The 24440-nt window shown below is 38.5% G+C and overlaps 1 protein-coding gene across 1 annotated transcript in view; it reads left to right on the top strand.

Annotated features, from left to right (window-relative positions):
* nnt (nicotinamide nucleotide transhydrogenase) overlaps positions 1 to 24216 on the top strand; it is a 62814-nt gene extending 38598 nt beyond the window's left edge. Inside the window, exons 16-22 of the mRNA XM_052100746.1 lie at positions 3311 to 3471; positions 4856 to 5035; positions 8267 to 8426; positions 12680 to 12761; positions 18894 to 19012; positions 19147 to 19262; positions 22580 to 24216. Coding sequence (XP_051956706.1) covers positions 3311 to 3471; positions 4856 to 5035; positions 8267 to 8426; positions 12680 to 12761; positions 18894 to 19012; positions 19147 to 19262; positions 22580 to 22720 — 959 coding nt within the window. The 3' untranslated portion in view covers positions 22721 to 24216. The remainder of the gene's footprint in view (positions 1 to 3310; positions 3472 to 4855; positions 5036 to 8266; positions 8427 to 12679; positions 12762 to 18893; positions 19013 to 19146; positions 19263 to 22579) is intronic.
* The last annotated feature ends 224 nt before the right edge of the window (positions 24217 to 24440 follow it).

Below are 24440 nucleotides of genomic sequence, written 5' to 3'. Positions count from 1 at the left end.
GCCTTAGGGACATCCTATATAATTACACTGGTTTCAGGTTCACTTAGCCTGATTAAAGGGAGCCTTTGCATAAGACACTTTCTTGTGTTTTAAAACAGCTAGACGAGTGCAACGGAATGTAAGAGAATGCAGGGTTCTCAAGATGTGTTGAACTATTTTTAAATCTACACCACCTTTAACACAACTCTCATGGCAGAATGCTCAAAAAGAGTGCAAGTCACAATGCAATGACCAAAGATGTCTGTCTCAAGGTTAGGGTTAGATGCTGTAGAGTGGTATTTTTCAAGGGGATGAATTAAAAGACCACTTTGCCGAGAGGGTATTACGGGGAAAATAGTTTTTACAGCTAAAGCACAGCATTCTAATTAAAGCACCCCATTAAAATATCAAAACCTGGGTAAAAAAATAAATCTAGTTAAACTAGTCAAACACACTATTTCACTAGTCAGTTGTTTGATGACTAGTTGACCATCGTGACACCCTTTCTTGCTACCCTTAAAAAAGGTACTGTGCAGTATTTCCAATGTACTTCCAAGATTACTACCAGTTATCCTGTGTTCATTTCGATCACTCCTCAGATATTTGAGGGCAGAGTTCCTCAATGTTGAACGTGCGGTCCAGATCTTCATTGTCTAGTGTGGCCTCTGTTTGTTAACTCGCCGACTCACCGGTGCCACATATGCCTTGTGTTTAAATCTTGGCCAGGCGGAACATCTCAGAATTTGGCACTAATTAGTCCCTCCACCCCCCCAGTCATTTTCCATTTGTCCCTCAAAGCTGGAACACATTATCTTCAGGAGCTTTCCCATTCCACCACCTCTACCATCCCTCTAAATCCTGGAGGCCCGCACTTATAAAGAAGATTAAACACCTATTTATTTTTATGCTTGTTTGTGTTTCTCTTTCTAGCATCATTGAAAGTTGCGTAGGAGATGGTTGAATACGGTATATTGTCCAATCCAACTGTATCACAAACTTGTTGAGAGACAGATGCGAAAGTTGGGAGAGTTATTGATACGGCTCCTGAGTTTTTCACACATACAGTACTTGTGCTGATGATATGTCTTGTACATATTACTATCGTTTATAGAGCGCTAACAGCTGCTAAATGTGCACTTTCACAACATGACATGCAGTTGTGAACCTTTGTTTAAAGTGCTAATCAAACCAGCTTGAGAGAGTGCCTTCTCATTTCCAAGAACTTCTGACCCTAATTTCCCTCCTTTCACTCATCGTGTTCCCAAACAGCACACTGTGTCCACTAAACAGAGCTCGACATTAAGAATGACCTGCTGGCCTGGGACCAGTTGACAGAACTGTGATGAGCTCATTCGGGCTGGAGATGTGTTGTCATTACATATTACATTTGTTGGTCTTGTGTTTTACTGCTTTGCAAACTTACATTTGGTTTTCTGTGATGCATTTAATGTTGTTGCAAATTCTGCTGATTGTCACCAATATCTAGCTGGCTAACATGGATGAAGTTTTGATAAATTGTTTGAAATGACTTGCGATTTGTCTTGGAATCATCAGTAAGAATGGGTTGAAAATTACAAACCAACCAGTAATGTTTTGCACCGCATGTGGACATTTTCCAGCAAAAGTGTGTTTGACAATAGCAGTCACAGGTCTGCTCAGATTGGGTCGCAGACATCAGGGAAAGAACAATGCCATGGCTGTACCTCCATTGAAAATGTAGGCAAATTGATAAGATGACGTTCAACACTTTATACGTGTTAAATATGCTTATCATCTGCAGCGTGATATTGACTCGGTGTGATTGAAGTCTGGTTTTCGCGAAAGTGTGCTTGAGCCATCAACGAACCACTCGCACCAGTGATCTACTCTGCACCAATCTACTGTCTGGAGTGCGCACACACCAACCAGGCTTCTCTCGATATCTTGCCGCAAACCATAAAACTGATTTGACACATTTGAAATCTAGTGAGAATTATTTTGTTTAAAGCACTAAAGAGGAAGCCAAACATTGCAAACAGTTAGATAGCCTGACATTATGAACAGCACTGATTTAAAAAAAGAGCTTCATTTTGCTATGTGCCAAAATAAAGGTTTTTCAAATTACACATCACACTAAAATGTTTTTAATAATATATCACAATTTTACAGTGGTAACTGATATATTTACTAAAATATACATACCATTATTATTTGAACAGTGACAATTGTATTTAAAGTTTCTAAATGTGTTTAGGCTATTATTTGTTCATAACCGATACAGTCTACTAGTTTTTTGGGGTTGCACGAAAATGCCAAAACCATGGTCATGCTAATTGATGCATCACCAGTGGTGGAAAGAGTACTGATTGTTTTTACTTAAGTTAAATTACTGCGACTGAAGAAATAATTCACTTGAGTACAAGTAGAAGAACTGAGAAATATTATTACTCAATTAAAAGAAAAGTAGTTTGATTAAAAACCTACTCAAGTAATTACGTTACTTTATGAAAATTATATTATATATAGTGCATACCAGGGGCCAGCAACCTATGGCATGCGTGCCAGCATTGGCAAGCAGAGGGGTAATCACTGGCATGCCAGAAACGGCATGCGGTGGGGTAATCACAGCAAAGGCGAAAGAGGAGTAGAAGACTGTTTTATTTATATAAATTCCGCACCTGCATTCCAATCTACATCTTGATGTAATCCTTCCTCATGATCACGCAGCGTTTCATTGAGCTCAATGGGAGGCTTTCCACCTGCGTATCGCATAGCGCTGCACTTAAAATGCTGCGCTCTTTAAATGGAGCCCAAAATGTCCAGTAAATGTCCTGGAACATTTTGCCTTGAAAAGAGCGGGAACCCTGATAAAAATCTATGGCTAAAAATTATGTTTTGTTTCTTTTACAGACATTTTTATCATGCTCCTAATCTTTAATATGTGTTCCAATTCTTGTAAAGTGTCTGATGTTATATATTTATCTTCTCAGAAGGCAGGTGTTTAATTTCAGTTTAAAGATGGTTATTGTTGTTTCCATTTCTCATAGACTGTTTCATCCCATAGTCCCATTACCCATAAACCTGTGGCAGTTAGAAATATGGAGATTCTGGTCCCTTTTTTCCCCTATGCTCTTCTCTGCTATTTTTTATTGTTACAAGTGTATGCAGGGAAAAAATAACAGCTGCCCTCTCCAATTTAATTTCAATAAAAGACTAGGAATTTATGGTGAACCTGCTCCATTTATGACAGGAATGAAAACATATTTTATTCTTTGGCCTGGCTATGATGTCTGTGCTGAAATTCATTAAACACAGTTCTTAACATGCTAATATTTGTTTCCTCCCCATACAGGACTCCTGAACTCTGCTCCCCTTATGCTTCCTGGTCGTCATGCTCTGAACGCCACCCTCATGGCAGCTAGTGTGGGCGGAATGATTCCCTACATGCTTGATCCCAGCTATACCACTGGCATAACCTGCCTGGGCTCTGTCTCAGCACTGTCTGCAGTCATGGTGAGGCATTCACCTCCAAAAGCTCCATGTCATATTTGTTTAAATATATCATGACTCGAGTGCTGTGGCTTTTATGGGGGGTTCAAACTTTCCTTTATGGGCCTTTTTGGGTTCTTACTGTGGTGTAAATGAGTGGTCGACCAATTAACTTTTTGTTGTTCTGGCCGATGCTGATATGTGGAGCAGAATGACCTACACAATGCACATAAATGAATTCCAATCCAATGTAAAGGCTTTGGTATATTTTTGTATTTCAAAATGCTTCTATGCCCTCTTAATATATGAGGGGGGCTTTTAGGTTGATTGAGATGAAAAAGTAGGTTGATTCCATTTGGTTCCGCTATATGGTAAGAAATTACCCTTGACAAGGTCTGTTTTATGACAATGAATTGTCTTTTTCAAGGCTTTCATGATTAATTGTCAAATTTGATATTTCTTAAGGTGCATGTGTGCTCCATCCACCTTAAGAAGTCTTTTTTACATATTTTGAATATATAAATCTAATAATAAAATAGGGATATATAATTTCCTTAAGGATTTAAAAACTTTAGAATGACATGGAAAAATTATTTCAATATCAAAATATTTTTAAATACTTCAAAACTTTAGTTTTGGTAAATTTTACTTTTACATTGTTGTTGTTGGAACTCATAAAAGCTAATTTATTTATTTTTATATATAAAATTGGAATTATAACATAATATTATTATCTTCATAATATAAAGTGTATAATTACAGACAACAGATAAAAAGTAAACAAAAATCATAAACATTTTAGGGAAAGCTCTGAGTGTCAGTAAACATTGGCGTCAAGGAGCTTTCATCATTTGTCAATAATCAGGAAACTGACATGCAGCTCATTTTACCTCCTATAAAGATAAACAATCACCTGCTGTATGGTGTCTGGCTCATTTTACAGTGATTCGATATTATTCAAGTCACCGTCTTTCTGCTTGTTTTGAGCGTATTTCTTTACATAATGTTTGGTAGCTGGCTTTAAGTCTGTTCCCTGAGGAACGCATGTTGTTTAATAATACAGGGATGATATCACGGGAAAGTGAAATTTATACTGTGTTTTGACAAATACCTCATGCCTTAATTGAAGCCCATTGCAACCAAATCTGTGTGAAATGTGTTATAGTGCTGTGTTCTAGATCGCATTTCCTATTTGTCTCATCACCAGTCTGTAAACGAACAGTGAACAGTGCAAGTACATTTAAAAAATGGTCATTCCTCAAACTTGCTTCTTTGGTCTTTTTTGGTTTAAATTACGGAATCGAGTTACTGTTTGCTTTGCTCACTTGTCATCGCCGTAACCTTTGATCTCCACCGTTTTCTTCTTTTTCTCCCTCTTTTTGTGACCCTGCTCTTGCCCTCTTTGTAGGGCTTGACCCTAACAGCAGCCATCGGAGGGGCCGACATGCCCGTGGTTATCACTGTGCTAAACAGCTATTCTGGTTGGGCCCTGTGCGCTGAAGGCTTCCTTCTCAATAACAACCTGCTAACCATAGTGGGTGCCCTCATCGGTTCTTCTGGAGCCATCCTCTCCTACATCATGTGTGTGGTAAGTGCACTCTTGGAATTGGAGTCATAAGAAATTTAAAGGAGTCTGGTTGTTATTCCAATAATACTAAATTATTTCCTTTACCATTACCGATTCCAAGTACCGGTACTTTTTAAAAAGCACCAAATAGATCTTAAATATGAGAACATTTACAATATTTTGTTAATATGTATTTTAAACCAAGAATTTTTTTATGACAAAATACTATTTTGGTAACTAATTTTTAAAGTACAATTTTTTTTTGTGTATCTATAACTACATGTTGTAAACAACTTTTCAGTAATTACAGAAATTTAAGTCCATCATGAAAACAAAGAAAAGAGTTCTTGGTTCATTTTGTGTCGAAAGCAATAAGTGAGTCAGATGTTAATTCATTAACTGCTACGGCTGATTTCTTAAGTGGACCGTTTTAGATCGATACGTTCATCTGTGAGTCATTTTGAACGATTCATTGAAAAGAACTGTCTCAAAACAGTCATTCATTTGCAAATTGGACCACTTTAATTCAGACCGCAAGCCCACAACTCACTAAAATAACAGCATTTCTTTTGTTGTGGTGCTGTAGATTTCACAGGAAATAGACGTCATGACGATTAGTTACTTCCAGTATAAAACAAATGGAACCACCTCCGAATAACAGGTTCTCGATCTTCAACCCTAGTTCACAGTGTCCTCTCCTTACGACTGTCTGTCTAAGTCTCTGTGAAGTGGTTTGTACCAGTTTAGGTTGGTCATCTCTGAAAGCCAAGTTTCACCAAATGCCATGACCCCAAAGACTAGATGTTCCTTTTATAATGACTCCCACCCATGTGGGATTCGGGAATCCGAGACTATGGTTTTCTTTACGGATGAACAAGTGGTCTTATTTTTTATGTACCCTTTTTATTCTTGCTTGTCCTGCCAATTCTTCTGGTTCATTTTGATTGCCTGGCTGCTGGCACACACTGCAAATGTCACGATAGCCTTTAAGCATGTGAAATAAATTCGGATCACGCAATGAATTTGAGCAACAGGATATAAGGTTGTGCTACAGGGCTTCTGTTTTGAATAAATTATTAATTGTGTAATTGATGCAAAAAGCCATGATGGAAGAAAGAATATTGGGTGTGAGTGCCTTTTATAAAATTACAGTAACGGCAGTAAAATAAGACGCCAGTTTTCAATAAACAATTAAGTTTATTATTAATCATGAGTATAAACCATTCTGACAAGTAATCTTGTTAATAATCCTAATCGTAGCTTATTGAAGTTGCTAAGCAATTTAGCAACTTAAAGTGAATTTAATGGTCCGTCACTGGTGAACATTTTATAGTCAATTCATAATGAATTCATAGTCTGAACTGTCCTTTTTATAATAAATTTGAAATGTTAAAATTCCATCTACTTCAGTTTCCTGCAACACACCAAATATGTTATAACTTCTTACCATTGCTGATCAAGTCAGCTTGAGATCATAAAGCCCCGTACACACATGCAGAAACTTTCAGCAACAAAGCAACCAGTTCTCATTCATTTTCAAAGAAAGCTGGCGACTCCCGGTGACACGAGTTTAACTATGCAAATTTGGAGGGACTTTCGGGAGCAACAACCAATAGGAGTGAAGAGGGTGTCAGTGGAGCTCATGTCGTCAGTAGTCTCTTTGAGATAATAGATTCGAGTGCAGGCAAGACTTTCACTGTTGTATATGATTCGTTCGTAACCACATGCACGGATATAATAAAAACGATGCATGGACAGTCTGAGTGAGCTTGATTTGATCCTTGATGGATCATTCAACTTAATTATGATATGATGCTTTTAGCACTGCTGCAGGTTAAATAAAATCACACTCCCCTGAAGAATGTGCTATTTTATGGACAAGAAAACTGAATCCTTGTCAAAGTAGAGCGATATCTTAATTTAACTGGCAAAATGCCTCATCAGTGATAAGATTTTCAAAAGACATGGCCAGACGTGCAGTCCACCAATAACATTATAGCGATAGCAGTAGGAATGGCCACTAACAACTTCACACAGTACAAAAACTACCGATATCAAGTGAAAAAGTCACTGCATGTGTCACACATGCAACATCATAAATTGCAGTAACGTTTTTAGATTGTCTTGACTGGTAAATGTATCTGCTATTCACACATACAACGAATTCTGTCCTTTTTCTGTTTTGCGGCCATTCACACATCAGCTCCAAAATGCCAGTGAACTCCTGACATGTAGTTCGTTTTTTTTTTTTATCAGTAGACAAATTTCTTCATCCGCTCGGATAAAGAAAGGCGGTTTTTAGGATTGATTACTCTACACCACTTCTTATATATGAACAGAATCTAATAGTGCTAGGTATCCCATACTTTCCGACTATGTAAATGGCTACAGACAAAAACTGGGCATCAAATTTTACGACTGAGAATCTCTTTTGCTGTTAAGTTGATCCCATCACAAACTCATGTGGAAACGCACTGCCCCATTCTAGGAGACGCATGTCAGATGTAGACAAACACGGATGTATCAAAGCTCTGCCATTGATGTTGTTGCTACTCTGTTTTGAGTCTCAAAACAAACTGGTCGAGTGCATTTGGTGCAGTCTTGGGTGGAAAGTTGGAGACTGAGACGCGAGTTGGAGGTGGGGTGGCGTTACATATTTTCTCCACTTTGAGCGCTTGTTCGCCATCTCTATTTCTTCATGGTCCAGTTGTGGCTCCGTGTGGTCGTTCACCAGATGACTTCAGATTTGAATTGTGGAACATCGTACACTACAAGATTTTTTTATCGTGGGGTGGTGTGGCGCAATGGATAAGACACATGCCTTTGGTGTGAGAGACCCGGGTTTGAATCCACTGTGAGACACCAATGTGTCCCTGAGCAAGACACTTAACCCCCAGTTGCTCCAGAGGCGTGCGACCTCTGACATATATAGCAATTGTAAGTCGCTTTGGATAAAAGCGTCAGCTAAATGAATAAATGTAAATGTAAATCCTCCAACTAAATGGCCTTTTAAATTCTCCTTGTTTGATTCTCATTCAAGAGTTCACCAAACTTTTGTATGCAGCACTAGAAGACAAATCTTCTCATATGAATGTCAATAAAAGTGAATGGAAACAAAGCATAGTGGTGATTGCAGGATCATCACTGTTTTGACATGATACTACTTTCTTATTCCTCTAAGAGGGACTCACTGAATCCATGACTGTAATGGTCACTCAACTTACGATGAGCATCTTGTTGTCTTCTTACTAGGCCATGAACCGTTCCCTGGTAAGCGTAATTCTAGGTGGCTACGGTACCTCATCAACTGGCACGGGCAAGCCCATGGAGATCACAGGTACCCACACGGAGGTTAACGTGGAACAGACGGTAGAGATGATCAAGGAGGCTCAGGATATCATCATCGTTCCAGGTAATGAAGATTTTGTGTAGTCTAGCACATCTGAAACCCCCTCCATACACAGATAGAAGGTCCTTGGTTCAAACTAGAACCAGAGTGTACTGTCAACAACTTCAAATTATGTGTGTTAAACCAAACTTGTTTCACCCCCATTATGTCACAGGTAATTTTCTGACCCATCCTGTGAAGGATAAGCCCCCCAGAGTGTGCCCTGAGGCCTGTTGGGGCTTGTTCTGAGGTGGTCTTGAATTCTGACTTTTTTTTTTTTTTTTTTTTTACGTTAGAAAAATGTTATCTGTCTGTTTGGGCTCGACGACTCTGCTTGTTGTTTTGTGGAATGCTGTGGTTGGCCTCCCGTGCCATTGTTCATGTGTGTTGAACTGTGCAGGGTGATGTCAGGTTTATATCTTCTGGCAGGGTCCCGCAAGCTTTCTTTGCCCAGATACAGCTGACAGAGCGAGCAAACAAACTTTTAACAGTGTTCATCTTATAAGTTAAAGCTGAAGTGTGTAATCTCTGTGCCAGTAGTGTCACCAAACTAGATTGCAAAATGAATGACATCTGTCAAAATGATGTGAGCTTCCCACTCGTCTTGTCTGCCATTGAGTGCTGGACTATATGTTTAAAAAAAAAAATAACATGCCATTGAATGAGTCAGTGTTGCTCTGTTAGGATGGTTGAGATTCTCAAACAAACAATGTTTAAAAGCACCACAGAGCCACAGTGTTTAAATATTTCTGGGAAATCAGAAATGGGAGATTTTTAACATAAAATTACATACTTCATCTTTACGTTGCCAAAAAACATAAAAAAACTTAGTTGTTTATCGTTCTGAACGTCCTATGTGAATAACAGTTTTTCTGTGCAGAATGGCCGGTTTCTTTGAATGTTCTTTGCAAGGGCCTCCATGATAGCCTCCAGCAATGGCAGTGTCTCTCAGGCCGCTTTGCTCTCCACAAAAAACTGTTTTACGGTCGTGCTTTATGGTCCGACAGCAGGTCAGGAAGATCAAGACGTTGGAGGCGACAGGACAGTGGAAAAGAGGAGCAATTAGATGTGGGAATATGAACAAAGAAAAATTGAAACGATAAAAAACAGCGCCGTCCAGAGTAAACAAGATGGCTTGGCCAAGCACAACAGTGACGGCCCCTTTTATTTAAAACAAATGGCCATCCAACATGCTCTGAGGCATCCAGTCTTCCCCTCCTGACTGTTGCCTGGTTAGCCACTACCAAGATGATTTAGAGGGCCATGTGTTCGTAGACGACACAGGCCTGACCATCATGAGCTCCATGGCCTATTGGTATGAGCCACAAATGGCTACAAATACCTTTTCTGAGAGTTAGCGTAGTGGTTCAGGTCTGGTAACTGAAAGGTTGTAGGTTCAAACAAAGGAGTTCTGTAATACCTGTAGAAAGTTGATACAGCAGTTGCTTGGCTGGTGCGTGGCCCTCCCTAACCCTTTTCCTTACTCTAGCAGGGGCTAGCTGGGCCTTGACCCCTTTGTTCAAACCTTGGAGAGGTGATCTATAAACTGTTGTGTTGCCAAATTCTCCCATCACATAAGTCCTTTTGGAGTAACCTGCAATTTTTCCCTGTAGTTAGTGTGCTTTGGTGAAGTGACCGCTAAATGACAAATATCTAAACCCACACAAATGTTGTCCTCTTATTAGCCGCTAAATCATCAATCAGCCAGCATGGTGTGGCCAGTGCTTTTTGTACGGGGTTCCCTTGACTGCTCAACCCTCATGTTGCGCAAGTGGTGGCCTTGTTTCCTTTCTGAATTTCTACAATTGAAATCTACTGTGTTAGTCATGTTCGTTACTGTCAAGCTAAAAAAAATGACATAAAAGAACCATAAAAACAATTAAAGTAGTTCATATGACTCGTACATTTTATTCAAAGCCACTTGTAGATGTGCGATAGCTCTGTGAATCCCAAAAGGCTGTGTTTTAATAAGTAAATATATAAAATGCACGCGCAGCTCCAGTGCGTCAGTGAATGGCGCTGCTCTGTTTACACACACGCATGGCTATTTTTAGCCTTCACAACGGTGTGCAATATTTAAGCTCTACTCACGAACAACATCTCCGATGTAGATGCTCAATAATTTGGTTCACTTATAATATGCATTTAGAACGACACCTGAGGTGCATTTGACCAGAATTTGAATAAGAAGTGAATTAAACTGCTGGGAACTTGCCTACAAACAGACACACTTACAGGACTTCCTGGAGAGTTCAGAATGTCAAAATAAAAGTGTGAGGGTTTAGAAGTTAAAGGTGCACGATTGAGATATATTACTATTATAATATATTATTATTGGTTTACAAATGACGATAATATTGAAGTTGAATGGGTTCCAAAAAATAACTGTGTGAATAAAATGTGAGCTGATATCTTAACAACTAAATGAACAAAAAGAGATCTGAATACTTTATAGTCCAGATTCAAGTTGAGAGAACTGCTTCTTTTCTACTGATGACTTATAAAAAACAACAACTCTAGGATCGGCCGAAACTGAGATTTCCGATATCGGGATCGAAAGAGAAAAGTGGTATTGGTGCATGCCTACTGGAAACTACACACTATGAGAATCACTCTAGTTGTATGAGAGATGACAGACCAGAGCACTAATCCACCCTGAAGCATTATTTTTATATAATTAAATCACAGTATTTGTGCTTTATTGATCACACCGGGCCATTTAGTAAACTGTTTATCCGCAGAAGTTAAACTACATAACACACATATATGCTACATACGTATATTATAACTGTATAGTAAACTGTAATCCTCACTGTAGAAATAATAATTATTATAATAATAATAAATAATGATTTTAATAATAATAAAAATTAAGCAGTATATCACAAACAAAATGCTTTTGTACTGAATACATGTTTGCTTAAACATGCAATGGTATGTTGAGAAGTAATTGTTCTATTTTTTACTTGTTAAAAGTTTTTAAAAGTAAGAATTTTTTTTTTGATTAGACAACATTTTGATAATGAAATGAATTTAAACTTTGAAACATGGTATTCTGGAAAAAAATTATAAAATAATAATATTTTACTTATTAAAATAAAAAAAGAACATGAATATCTTTCAATGTATAATTTACATTGAAATTTAACTTTAGGCTAAAGGAATGTGTACAATAGCACATTATCATATTAGCATATTGTTTCTGTGGTATCGAAATTGGTATTGAGAACTGTGAAAATTCACTGGTATTGATGAGCTCATGTTTTGCATGACAGACTTCAATCCTTTAGACCTATATGATGATGTTGATATTTAAACTCGTTTACATTTACGAGAGAATATTATATATATATATATATATATATATATATATATATATATATATATATATATATATATAAAAAAAATCTTTATGGCTCTTCGTCATGAAATCATTCTAACGGTGCACATTCTGGGGTGCGCCACCCGGTGTCAAGTTTCATCACCATACAAAATATTTAAGATATTCAAATGAAAAATGTCAATTTTTCCAGTATTAGTAATTATTTATTGCCCTTATTAATTTTAGACACCGTTCCTGAATAATGTTATATACAATGTTATTTATTAAATCTACTTTTATTACGTGTCGTATTTCAAGGGGAATATCATTTATTATAGCTGACAGTTACGTGCGCAAATGAGGTTTGAATATTAACCGTAACAAGATAAAACTAAAATTCACGGCTTTTGTACACTTCTGTGTATACGTTTGAAAGCTGCTTATTGGATCAATGTAAGTAAATGTCATATTATGCAACTACGCATGACTTTACGGAAAACTTACAACCTACTAGCTAAGTCTTGCCTTAAGAACAGGTGGTGCAACCAAATCAGCACTGACTTGGTTACAAACTAACAAGTAGTTACTAAGCCTTTAGTTTGAATTTTACATCCCAACTTAAGTGAGAACTTATGGAAAGCTGGTGCAAGACTACCCAGAACCGTAACTATCTGTTTTATAACTGAAGTTAAATTAACATATGCAAAATGTATCTAACATTTTATTTTATTTTTTTATAATTTTTTGCCACTATCGCTGGTAGATTATGGAGCTGACAATGCTGTAAACAGCCCTAGTGCACACCATTATCGGGCTATGCCAGTGATCTTAAAATGGCAAATGTGAGCCAATTAATAGTCCTTATTGGTATATCAGTATCACAAATTTGAAGTTAAACTTAAATTTGACTTTTATAATTTGTGTTTTTCTTTAACTCTTGTGTCTTTCCATTCAGGGTATGGTCTGTGTGCAGCTAAAGCTCAGTATCCAATTGCTGATCTGGTGAAGACACTGACTGAGCAGGGCAAGAAAGTCAGGTAAGAAATATAACCATCATTTACATTTTTTTTTTTTTTTACATCAAGACGAAATTAACCTCTAATTAGTTTGGAGCAGTGATGGAGCGTTTAAGCCCTGTGCACACCATGGTTCAACATGTTAAGAGCAGATGACACGCGTTTGAGTCTTGCCTTTGACAATTTCACTATTCCGTCCCTCCAAGAATGTCCAGTTATTAACTATTTCTGGTATCCAGGCAAATCAACCATTATAACTGTCCCTGACCCGATTTTGAGAAATTTGAAAGTTGTCTTTACAAAAAGTGTTAGGCTAAGCATAAGCCTATGCCAACAAATTGCATCAGCAGACGATTGTAAGAATCACCTAATTAATATTCATGAGCCAGTTAGATAGTTTGTACTATGCCTGTATCAAATGAGCCCCAAAAGTTATTTGTTGGCAGTCACTTTTGACTTTGTCACTCTGATAGGTTCTGGGGCTTGTCAGTGCTGATTGATTAGTGTTTGAATAGCTCACTAGTTTTGCAGGTCAGTTTGGTGAACCTCTGAATGGCAGCCTTCTCTCTGCTCTCTCATTTCTAGCAGTCTGCATGTCGGACTTCTCTATTTCAAAGAGGTATTCATAGAGTGCTTTTGAAGATCCTCATTCAGTTCTTCCATTGTTTGGGGCTTTTGTTGCCTCTCCAGAGTACGTGTAATGTCCTGTGATCTGAGCGCAGTGTACCCTAGGCCTCCCGGTGCCGTGAGAGGGCCGGTGAAGCGCTGAGTGACAGGTGGACGCTATGCAATACTTTCCACAGCCCTAGCGACACTTCTCAAGTTGCAGGCTGTGATAGAGCTACATGCCTGACTCTGGAGATGCTTCCGCAGGAGTGCAGATGGCTGGCCTCCAAATACTTCTCAATATTAAAAAGGCATATTTATTGAACAACAACATGTAAAAGCTTTCTTATTTATAGCATGTTGTGGACTGTGAATGGTGACTCTTTATTTATTTTTTGGTTTAATTTTGGGTTGTGCCTGTATGTCTGTTCGTTCCTTGTTGCCTTTATCAGTTTTGTCTCAGGCAGAAAGGGGGTATTTACACTTGGTTTCTCCATGCATTTTTACTGATCGTATTGCTGTGCGATTGAATACGCACACTACATTTACCAGGGCCAAATATAGTCACCATTGGCAACAGTTGGGTTGTGTGATGCATTTGCGGATTCGTCAGATATTATCTTGTGCGTTATTGAATACATCTTTAGATCGCATACCACCAGTGTGTCTCGTGCCACTTTTCACCCATTCTGTTGTGATGACGAGCTCGCTGTACCGCACGCATCAATTATGTATGTATATAAGTGTGTGTGTGTGTGTGTGTGTGTGTGTGTGTGTGTGTGTGTGTGTGTGTGTGTGTGTGTGTGCATATGCTCATATTACACACAAAAATGATCTTTTGGCACCACCTGCTGGCTAACAAATGTAATTTCAAAAATAAAGCCAGTAACTCCTAACAGATACACTTTAGTTTAGAACTGCATGAACGCGGAGTGATACACACACAGTGAAGCTGTGCTGATGCTATCACACAGTCTCTCATCCAATCAGATTTGAGGACCGGAACTAACTGTGGTGTGTGTGTGTGTATCAACCTTTTGACACTTCGGACAATTGAGGGACTTGTACAAACATTCATTGATGCTCAAGAAGATAACACACTACTATATGCATACTATACTTTATGTAAATATCTGTAATGTAGATTCTGAAGAGCAGTATTAAATAAAAATATCTTTTATCTGTTATATTTGTTTAAATTATGAAAGGGGTGTGAAGATTTATGAGACAAGAGAGAATGCAAACTTATCTTCTCAACTATATACGGTTTACAAAACCTTCGACGAATTGGCTGACTTTATTTCTGCCTTTTTTTTTTAACAGAAGTCTAAATCGAGAAAATCTGTGATTTGGCCACTACTAAAAACAGCCATTTGGCTCCTTAATGTTTCAGTTTAGGAGCCAATGGCTCCAAAGTCATTTTTTAGTCTGGAGCCATGTTTACATTTGGCCATGTCAAATGTAAATCAATCTGATCTTCAATTCCTGGGCTATATGCAAATAAATTGGAAGTTCACTTCCTTGATTACGTGATTTAAAAGATGTGATTTATTATTTGATTCCAAGTTACTCTACCATGTGTGGGTAGCTGTATATTTCCCCCCTCTGGGCTTGTTGAAGGTTTGTCCCTGCACATCAGCTGTGCTCATTTTCAGTGTTTTAGTTTGTTTCTTCAGAGAGCTGCATCAAATAAATGAAGAAAAAGTCCTGTCTCTCCTACAATGTTCATCCGTTTCTTTATTCTTTATAGTGCTACACGAGCCCTTTGCAAATACTTTGTAACAGCTGTTGTATTTCCCATTTCCTTATGCTGACGTAGTGCTTTTTGGGCTTTTACACTTGGTCTTTTCATGATCTGATTGCTATCCGATCTGTAAAAACTCTAAGTGACCAAGAGTAACCCCCCCCCACCCCCCCAAATATTTTTGTATTTTTAGAACTACTGCTTGCTTAATTTGTTCTGAAACAAGGACTAAAATTGTCACAGTGTTGCATTTCCTTCTTTGTTCAGTTCGCTTACACAAGGGAATATTCAAAATAGAAGTTGAGCTCAATCGACAGCATTTGTGACATAATATTGATTACCACAAAAAATGTTTTTGACTTGCCGCCTCTTAAAAACATTTACAAATCTGGGTTAATGTGAGGTACTTACAATGGAAGTGAATTGGGGCCAAACCTTAAAATACTAACTTTTTTAAAATTATAGCCACGAGACATAAACAATATGCATGTAAACATGATTTTAGTGTGAAAAAAATTGCTTCCTAACCTTTTCTGTGTAACGGTATAGCCAATTTTACAACTTTGTTGCCATGACGATGTAATGTCTACAAACCCTGAAATTACTGTAAAAATTACATTTTTAACAACTGTACAGCTCAAATAATACACAAGTTTTAACAGAAGAATTAATTTAAGTGCTTTTATAAAATTATAAGCTTCACATGTCTGTCTTTTAAACCCTCCTATAATTGGCCACATTCACTTCCATTGTAAGTGCCTCACTGTAACCTCCAGTATCACTACTGAATCTAGAATGTAAAAGCTTCCAAACACCAGAGACCGGAAACACGAACTCATTGCAAAGACATTTTGCACTACGCTGCTTATCGAAAATTAAAATTTGGTGAACTCTGAACTGCGAATCTGTATGAAGAGTGACTTAAAGTATATAGAAATGTCACATGCTGACCTCTTGCTCAATACAAAGAATACATATATTTTAAATCTGCATGTTTTATTTTTGAGAAGCGAATAGACTAAAATATAAATATAAGATATATATATATATATATATATATATATATATATATATATATATATATATATATATATATATATTAGTCTATTCAGCTATATATCTATGTATGTATGTGTGAAAAGTGAGAATGTGTGCATTTAATTTTATCACCGGTCTCCTCATTGGTGTTATTTTGTCATAAACCATACATCATCATATGGTCTCTGTTTAAACACCAAAAAATATATAATCTTAAGTAAAATTTCATTTATATATATATTTTAACATAACATTTGTTATGTATTATTTACTTGCCCCTGAAGTGCTCATGTGTAACATCATATTCTGGTCCATTGCATTGTCTGATAAATTTGCGTGCTCAAAGCCTAGTGTTACTTTAATTATGCCCGACTTAAAATTACATTTATTTCTGATTTATCTTTTCTGTTGACTTCTAAAATAATCTCATAATTTTGTAAAATACAACTCTAGAGCAATGAATGTAATAAGAATTGTATTTATTAGTTCCAAATATTTCTTCATCAAAAGTACAAAAAGAATTGTTCAGAGAAACCAGAATCGTTAAATTCCATCCAATTCCCATTCCTTCTCATGAGCTTCAGAACCAGTTTGCATAATGCAATTTGTGGAGTAACTAAGCATTCAAGTTGACTTGTCAGCTTATTTCATTTAGTTTCCACCTCGTCAGATCTGTCGCATGAGCTAGACTCCGTCTCTCTCTCTCTCTCTCTTGAGCTGGGGGCACTGTGTGATTGTGGAAGAGAGGCGTACACCAGAAGCTTGTGTAATTTTCATTCATTTGTTTGATCTTGGAGCCCAGCAGCTGCTGCCAATTAGAGCATTTGCAGTTGATTAGAAGGGGAAATGGGTGGCCAAAGAGTGGACAGATTAGGTAGTACACCCACCTTGCCCCCCTTTCTCTTTTTAAGGCATTATTGGCTCGCTCCCAACATGAAGGCTGTTCCAAAAGATAGGCAGCCTTGTTTTGGCCAAATTTTAAAGATGGATCCTTTGCAGAAAAAGCAATCCCAAAAAATGTACTTTTTATAGGCTGAAAAATGTAGGTGAAAAATAAAGTTATTTAGTTCAATACAATATCGATAAAGTATTTCAGTGTAAATTAAAATAGATTTTTACCCAATATTTGTGTGTGAAAATTATTTTACGCATATTCGAGTATCACACCATTAGAGCGTCACATTATTTGTCAATTGCTTGTTGAATCTCCTGTGTGAAGTGAAATTTATGTGTTGCTGAATTGCTGCCTATGTAGAGCTTGCCTTATGTGGTCCCATGATGGTTAGGATGCAGCCTTAGTAGGCAGCTGCATATGTAGGCAGTGAGGCAGCTCACAAGGTTTTGGAACCGAAGTTTCTGTAAACCGACTGTCTTATCATTCTGTGCATTTCTATTTGTCTTTCTTCATCTCTTGTTCTGCCAGCTCATAAAGACTACTAAATTTGTTTTGGCTGCAGGGAGGAGTTGAAAAGACTTGTTCTGTGAAAGGAGTCAGAAGTTTGAGCAGGAAGGCAGCCTGAATATCCTATGGGCCATAAGCTATCATGGTCAAAAAGAAGAGCAGTTGTTTTCAGATGTGCGGAGAGCACATGTTGGTTCAGTGTGGTGAAACGCAGGGCAGCTGGTAATGGGAATAGCAGAACGATCGGCTGGTTTGGACTGGAGAGCAGAGCTTGGACTCTCTTTCCACTAAGACTGTTTGTGCACCCACTGCAGCTGCAACTTATGTAAAACTTTCCAGTGTCAGTGCTGATTGACAAACCCCATGTCTCAAGTTTTGAGGCTTGTCTGCTAAATTATCTTTCGGTTTAAATGATTGAACTGGTTTTCCTCATCCTTATTTCCTGTCTGACAAATAAATTAACTTGGAAGTAACAGATGTCGGACTTGAAGCTAAACAAAAATATCACGCCATGTTTCTTTTCTAAGTGTTTGTGGCAGAACATTTTCAGATCATATCTTGGGATGTGCAAAACTGTGTATTTTCAAAATTGACCAATTGGTGGGTAGTCCAAATGGCCAATCTGTCTTGAGAAGGCACGCTGATTTAGGGTCATTTCAACCAGATAGTGATCAGATGAGTGTTTTAAAGGGTGTTCACACATGTTCTTGCTTTCAGCAACAGCTGGAGTGCAGCAAAATGGAACAGAAAATGGGTTTTGAGCCTGTTTTGTAAAAAAAGATGAACAAGTTTGACAGGGCATCATAAAGCAAAAATAATTGATGCAATGGCCAAAGACGTGTGTCTGCTTGTTTATATAGACCAATAATGAGTCTTTGGATGACTTGGGTCAATGAGTTTCACCATCCTGACCTTGATAATTTTACCATTTGATGGTACCTGTTTCTGTAAGAAATCCACTTTCGCTGTAACATGTTGAATGGTGACCGACGCAGTCATGTCACTTTGTCTGTCCTAAGCCTGTTGGCTCTGATCTTCTGTTTTTACAGAGAAGTGTGTACCTTAAGGGCACGTGGGCAGCTTTACAACCTTCCTCAAGTCATTTCCCCTGAGCTCATGCCCTTTACTACCTCTGGCATTAAAAAAATACCTACAGCCTCCGCTTATTTCCTTGTCTCTTAACCTTTCGCAAACAGCCTGACCCCTACCTTAAAGTGCTTCTATTTAAGTGTTCAAAGACTCCTCTGCTTGTACTGTATGGAGGGTCATACTGCACTGCCAGAAAGCACTTTTCTAGATGCTATGTATTTATCAGGAGATCGTAGAGGTCTGATGTGTTTATACATTGTCTGTGTGTATTCAGGTTTGGAATCCACCCAGTGGCTGGCCGCATGCCTGGCCAACTTAATGTACTGTTGGCCGAAGCTGGTGTGCCATATGATGTTGTGCTGGAGATGGATGAAATCAACGATGACTTCCCTGGTACGATATTACGTTTGCTTTGTGTAGTCTGCGTGACAAATCATAATACTAGTTTATGCCTAGTAACTTTGTTTCAACTCTATTCACTACTACATTTCTCTGTCTGTGCTAATAATCTGTGACCCAATTTTCAGAAAATGACCTGGTTTTGGTAATTGGAGCAAATGACACCGTGAACTCTGCGGCCCAGGAGGACCCCAACTCTATTATTGCTGGCATGCCCGTTTTGGAGGTCTGGAAGTCCAAGCAGGTGAGCAGCTTAATAGTTTTTAATACTTTCAATAGCCAAATATAAATTATAGTCTGAAAATCACCTGACCTGTTCGTAGCTGCTTTTTCAATATACATGAAGTATGTATCAGACATGACTTGTTTGGCTTGGCTGGAATAAAAACCAATATGGCAAGGATTGCCCTTAAGCACTGTAATGCAGACCATTCCTCATTCTCCCATCCAGAGTGATATGAAAATCTACATCCACACAGCTGGTTCCCACTGTAACTGAGCTGTGGTCCAGGTGTATCTCCAGCAAAGACAGCCTCGCACTGCTTTCATTAATTCTGACATTTCGGAGCATCCGACCAATACTTTCCCTAAATGTGGGGGCTGTTGTGCCTCACCATATGACAGTATGACGTATGCCCATCATACCCAGGCCTTCTCTGGGGAAATCACTAAGTACTGGGGCTTGACTTTGTGAATGTACGAATGGATCCACCTCTCATTAGTAATTGCGTGTAGCTTAACCTGTTCTGTTTATTCAGGTTAAAGTGTTTGCAAAAACCAATGTTAGTTTGAATTCAAGTGGGAATCCAGCAAATTATATTTCCGAAAGCACAACTGGACTCACTACACTGGTGTAGGCATTAGTAAACCAATCAGAATTTCAGAGTGAGTTTTAGCAAATGTTCTCAACTTTAGTTTGCATGACTGGGAGTCATTCACAAACTTTTGAGTATTTCCTCTACATCTTTTCGATGCACCATCCCCTTTGAAATCAGTGGATTTTACAGCATTCTCTGATGTAGCGAAAACTCTAGGTGGCTTTATTTGTAGGAACTTGAATGCATTGCTGTCTCTTGTTTGTAAGACCTTGGATGTTGCCAGATCTCAACTAGGAAACTGAACCAAATTCTTGATAGTGTTGCATTATCTGGAGTTACCCTATCAAAATGTAATGATTTGAAGTATTTTCGGACTAATAAGCTGACCTTATTTGAAGGAACTTGAATACATTGCTGTCTTGTTTGTACAGTGCATCCGGAAGGTATTCGCAGCACGTCACTTTTTCCACATTTTGATATGTTACAGCCTTATTCCATAATTGATTAAATTTATTATTTTCCTTAAATTCTACAAACAATACCCCATAATGACAATGTGAAAGAAGTTTGTTTGAAATCTTTGCAAATTTATTAAAAATAAAAAACAAAATCACATGTACATAAGTATTCATAGCCTTTGCTCAATACTTTGCTGAAGCACCTTTGGCACCAATTAAAGCCTCAAGTCTTTATGACTATGATGCTACAAGCTTGGCACACCTATTTTTGGGCAGTTTCTCCCATTCTTCTTTGCAGGACCTCTCAAGCTCCATCGGGTTGGATGGGGAGCGTCAGTGCACAGCCATTTTCAGATCTCTCCAGAGATGTTCAATCGGGTTCAAGTCTGGGCTCTGGCTGGGCCACTCAAGGACCTTCACAGAGTTGTCCCGTAGCCACTTTGTTATCTTGGCTGTGTGCTTAGGGTCATTGTCCTGTTGGAAGATGAACCTTCACCCCAGTCTGAGGTCCAGAGGCTTGTCTCTGTGCATTGCTGCATTTTCCCTCTATCCGGACTAGTCTGCCAGTTCCTACCGCTGAAAAACATCCCCACAGCATGATGCTGCCACCACCATTCTTCACTGTAAGGATGGTATTGGCCAGGTGATGAGAGGTGCCTGGTTTCCTCCAGACATGATGCTTGCCATTCAGGCTAAAGAGTTCAATCTTTATTTCATCAGAGAATTTGGTTTCTCATGGTCAGAGTCCTTCAGGTGCCTTTCGGCAAACCCAGGTGGTCTGTCATGTGCCTTTTACTGAGGAGTGGCTTCTGTCTGGCCACTCTACCATACAGGCCTGATTGGTGGAGTGCTGCAGAGATGGTTGTTCTTCTGGAAGGTTCTCCTCTCTCCACAGAGAAACGCTGGAGCTCTGTCAGAGTGACCATATTGGTCACCTTCCTGACTAAGGCCCTTCTCCCCCGATCGCTCAGTTTGGCCAGGCGGCCAGCTCTAGGAAGAGTCCTGGTGGTTCCAAACTTACATTTACGGATGATGGAGGCCACTGTGCTCAGTGGGAACTTCAATGCTGCAGAATTTTTTCTGTACCCTTTCCAAGAACTGTGCCTCGATACAATCCTGTCTCGGAGGTCTACAGACAATTCCTTGGACTTAATGGCTTGGTTTGTGCTCTGACATGCACTGTTAACTATGGGACCTTATATAGACAGTTGTGTGCCTTTCCAAATCATGTCCAATCAAGTTGTAGAAAGATCTCAAGGATGATCAGTGGAAACAGGATGCACCTGAGCTCAATTTTGATTGTCATGGCAAAGGCTGTGAATACTTGTAACAAAATGTGCTTTGAATACTTTCCGGATGCATTGTATGAATGTAATGCCAAATCTCAACTAGGAAACTCAACCTACTTCATAGCGACACTCTGACACGATAGCATTGCAGAATCTAAAGTTATCTTCTCAGTTGCTCCCAGCCTGTAGAGATGTTCATTTGTAACTCAATGTAACCAAACAAAACCAGCTGCCAAATTAATAATTTCACAAAGAGAAGGGATGTTGTCCTTTCCTGAGGGATGCTTAGCCTGATTAAAGTGGACACATGACTCTTGAAGAGGGGTTGGCAAGGGTTGTATGTGTCTGAGCACTGTCCTGATCACCTGGCTGGCATTGAAAATTTGCATAGCTTTTGTAGGACAGATGATATTAAAAGAACCCACCCCCTGATTTGAAGTCTCAAGATGAGGGTAATTTTGTTCCAAATATCTTTCAGCATATTGAGTAACGCTAAAGCTAGACCAGCGGCTAAGACTCTCCTCTCTGGTTTTACTTATTCAATTACCAAGTGTTCCTCCTTCCCAAACAGATGCTCCCAAACACAGCACTTTTCTCTCTGATTTTCACAGAAACTGCTCAGCCTAAAAACTGGCGTTCAAGACACCAATTAATTTAGCAAATGGCAGATACTTAAATAGCAATTACATGTTGGATGCAAGGACACTCTTTGCACTCTGTCGTACAAATCCTAAAGCCTTCCTCCCCAACTTCACATATAGATGCATGCTGTGTTTTTACAGGAGTAATGTTGCACAGTTTTGTATTATCTGGGTCAAAAAACAGTAGCTCTCAGTGTCTTAGTACTGTGGAAAAATCAATTGAAGCTCTAAGGTTGGCAAACAGACATGGAGGTTTTTATTGCAAGTGAATTTTCCAACTTATTTCATAAAGTACCGCCTTTGTTCCTTGATGATCAGAGACTAAATGCATCTACATGTGGTTTCATCCCTCCAGGTTATAGTGATGAAGAGATCTCTGGGAGTTGGTTATGCAGCTGTGGACAACCCAATCTTCTACAAACCAAACACATCCATGCTTTTGGGAGATGCCAAGAAGACTTGTGACGCTCTGTCTGCCAAGGTCCGCGAGGGATAGAGAGGAAAGGAGACCTGACCTTGCTTTGCACCAGAGGAATCACTGAGAAGAGAAGATCGCTCCCATTGAACAAATCCAGTAAACCTTTAGACAAGAATTAGCATTAACAGGATCAAGCCCCTAATAAAGCACTCTATGCCCTCTATTTAGATGTAGGTGGTATAGTATCAGTATTTCTACTATTTATTTGTTTGTGCACCATATTATTTTCTTTTTTTTTTCTTCCATAAAATTTGTTTTTGCCTCCATTTAAATCAAGCAAAAAGGAAAAAAGCATTACAGTATCACATTAATAGTTAAAGCTAACCAGTCACCATATGGGTTTGTATGCATTATAGGTACATTTTTATATAGCATAGCAACTGCAGTCTGTTTTTTAAACCTTGGATTTTTGTAGGTTCCTGTGTTTTGAATTTGTCTTGTTTGTTTGAAAGCCATATACAACTCCAAACTGTATGCTGTTTTCCATTTCACTTGCATAGATTTTTGTTAACTTACCATGAGCATTATTGACCAGACGTTGGTTATGTGGTATTGTTCCAAGTGTTATGAACTTTTGTAGAAGGAATTGTCTTCAAATGCAGCTTCAGGTGGCCATTTTTAAAACTGCTAAGCTTTGAAGGATCGTTGTTGATATGAAGATAAACCCCACTGAATTTCACATACGATTTATGTAAAGAAGAATCACAAACACTGTGGCTCCCCATAAGATAATTTATATTCCTTAGCCACAATTCAAATGAATGTCAACACATCAGTGAGGTTAGTATGAGTAGTAACTGTATGTCTGCCCTATTGTGCTCCCAGATTTGCTCCCAACACTAATCCTCTGCCGTATTTGACAGGGATTAGAACAGATGTACTGTATGTTACCCACTGGGACCTAATGGTATACATCCTATGAGACATAGGAACCATAACACAAACCATTACAACAACCCTACCTCTCCACAGTTCAACTTGACCAAAGCAATCCCTCTTACTCTCCTTCATGGGCACTATCCCAGTTTTACACTCTTCTGCCTAGGCTCGCCTTGAGCTTTGGCTTCATTGGGCACATGTTCTTTGACGTAGATCTCATGGATGTAAGAATTGACAGTTTACATGTGTATCTATATGGCACAATGTACTTTCTCAAATAAGCTGCAATGTAGATGCTGAATTTGCAATTTAGACAAATACATTTTAGGGAAGGGAATTGACTTGTTGCAAGGGAATGGAAATATTTGTCAAACATTGTCTGGATGTTTTTCATTTCTTCCTGCTCCTTTAGGCTATTTTTGTATAGATGGGTTCATGTGTAGAAAAAATGCTTTGACAAATCTGCTTTATTGCAATACAAGGGAGGAAAGAGTGGGAGTCTTTTTTTCATTGTGCCATGGTAAGAAAATAATTGAATTAATGTCATACTGTGAAATGTTTGTCTGTCTCTGATGTATCACATAACATCCCTGTTCATAAACATCCTGACAAGAGAACAGATGGCATGAAAAATCAGTAATTTCTCAATATTGCATGCCTTCAACATTGCAGGCACCACAATGCCTAGATTGGCTGTTGAAGAAGTGTCTTGTATCTCTCATGACCACACTGTTTAGGGAACATCTGTGCACAAGTGACATTGATTGCACATTGTCAGTTTGTTAGTTACCTGGGATTTTTCTCTTGTTTATGTCTGGAGTTAAGGGTGGATATGTTTGCTCTGATCTCAAGTCCTTGG

This window comes from Xyrauchen texanus, chromosome 31 (genome assembly GCF_025860055.1).
Source record: "Xyrauchen texanus isolate HMW12.3.18 chromosome 31, RBS_HiC_50CHRs, whole genome shotgun sequence".
NCBI lineage: Eukaryota > Metazoa > Chordata > Actinopteri > Cypriniformes > Catostomidae > Xyrauchen > Xyrauchen texanus.
Note: the sequence above shows the minus strand (reverse complement) of the source record. Positions and strands in the feature narration are given on the sequence as shown.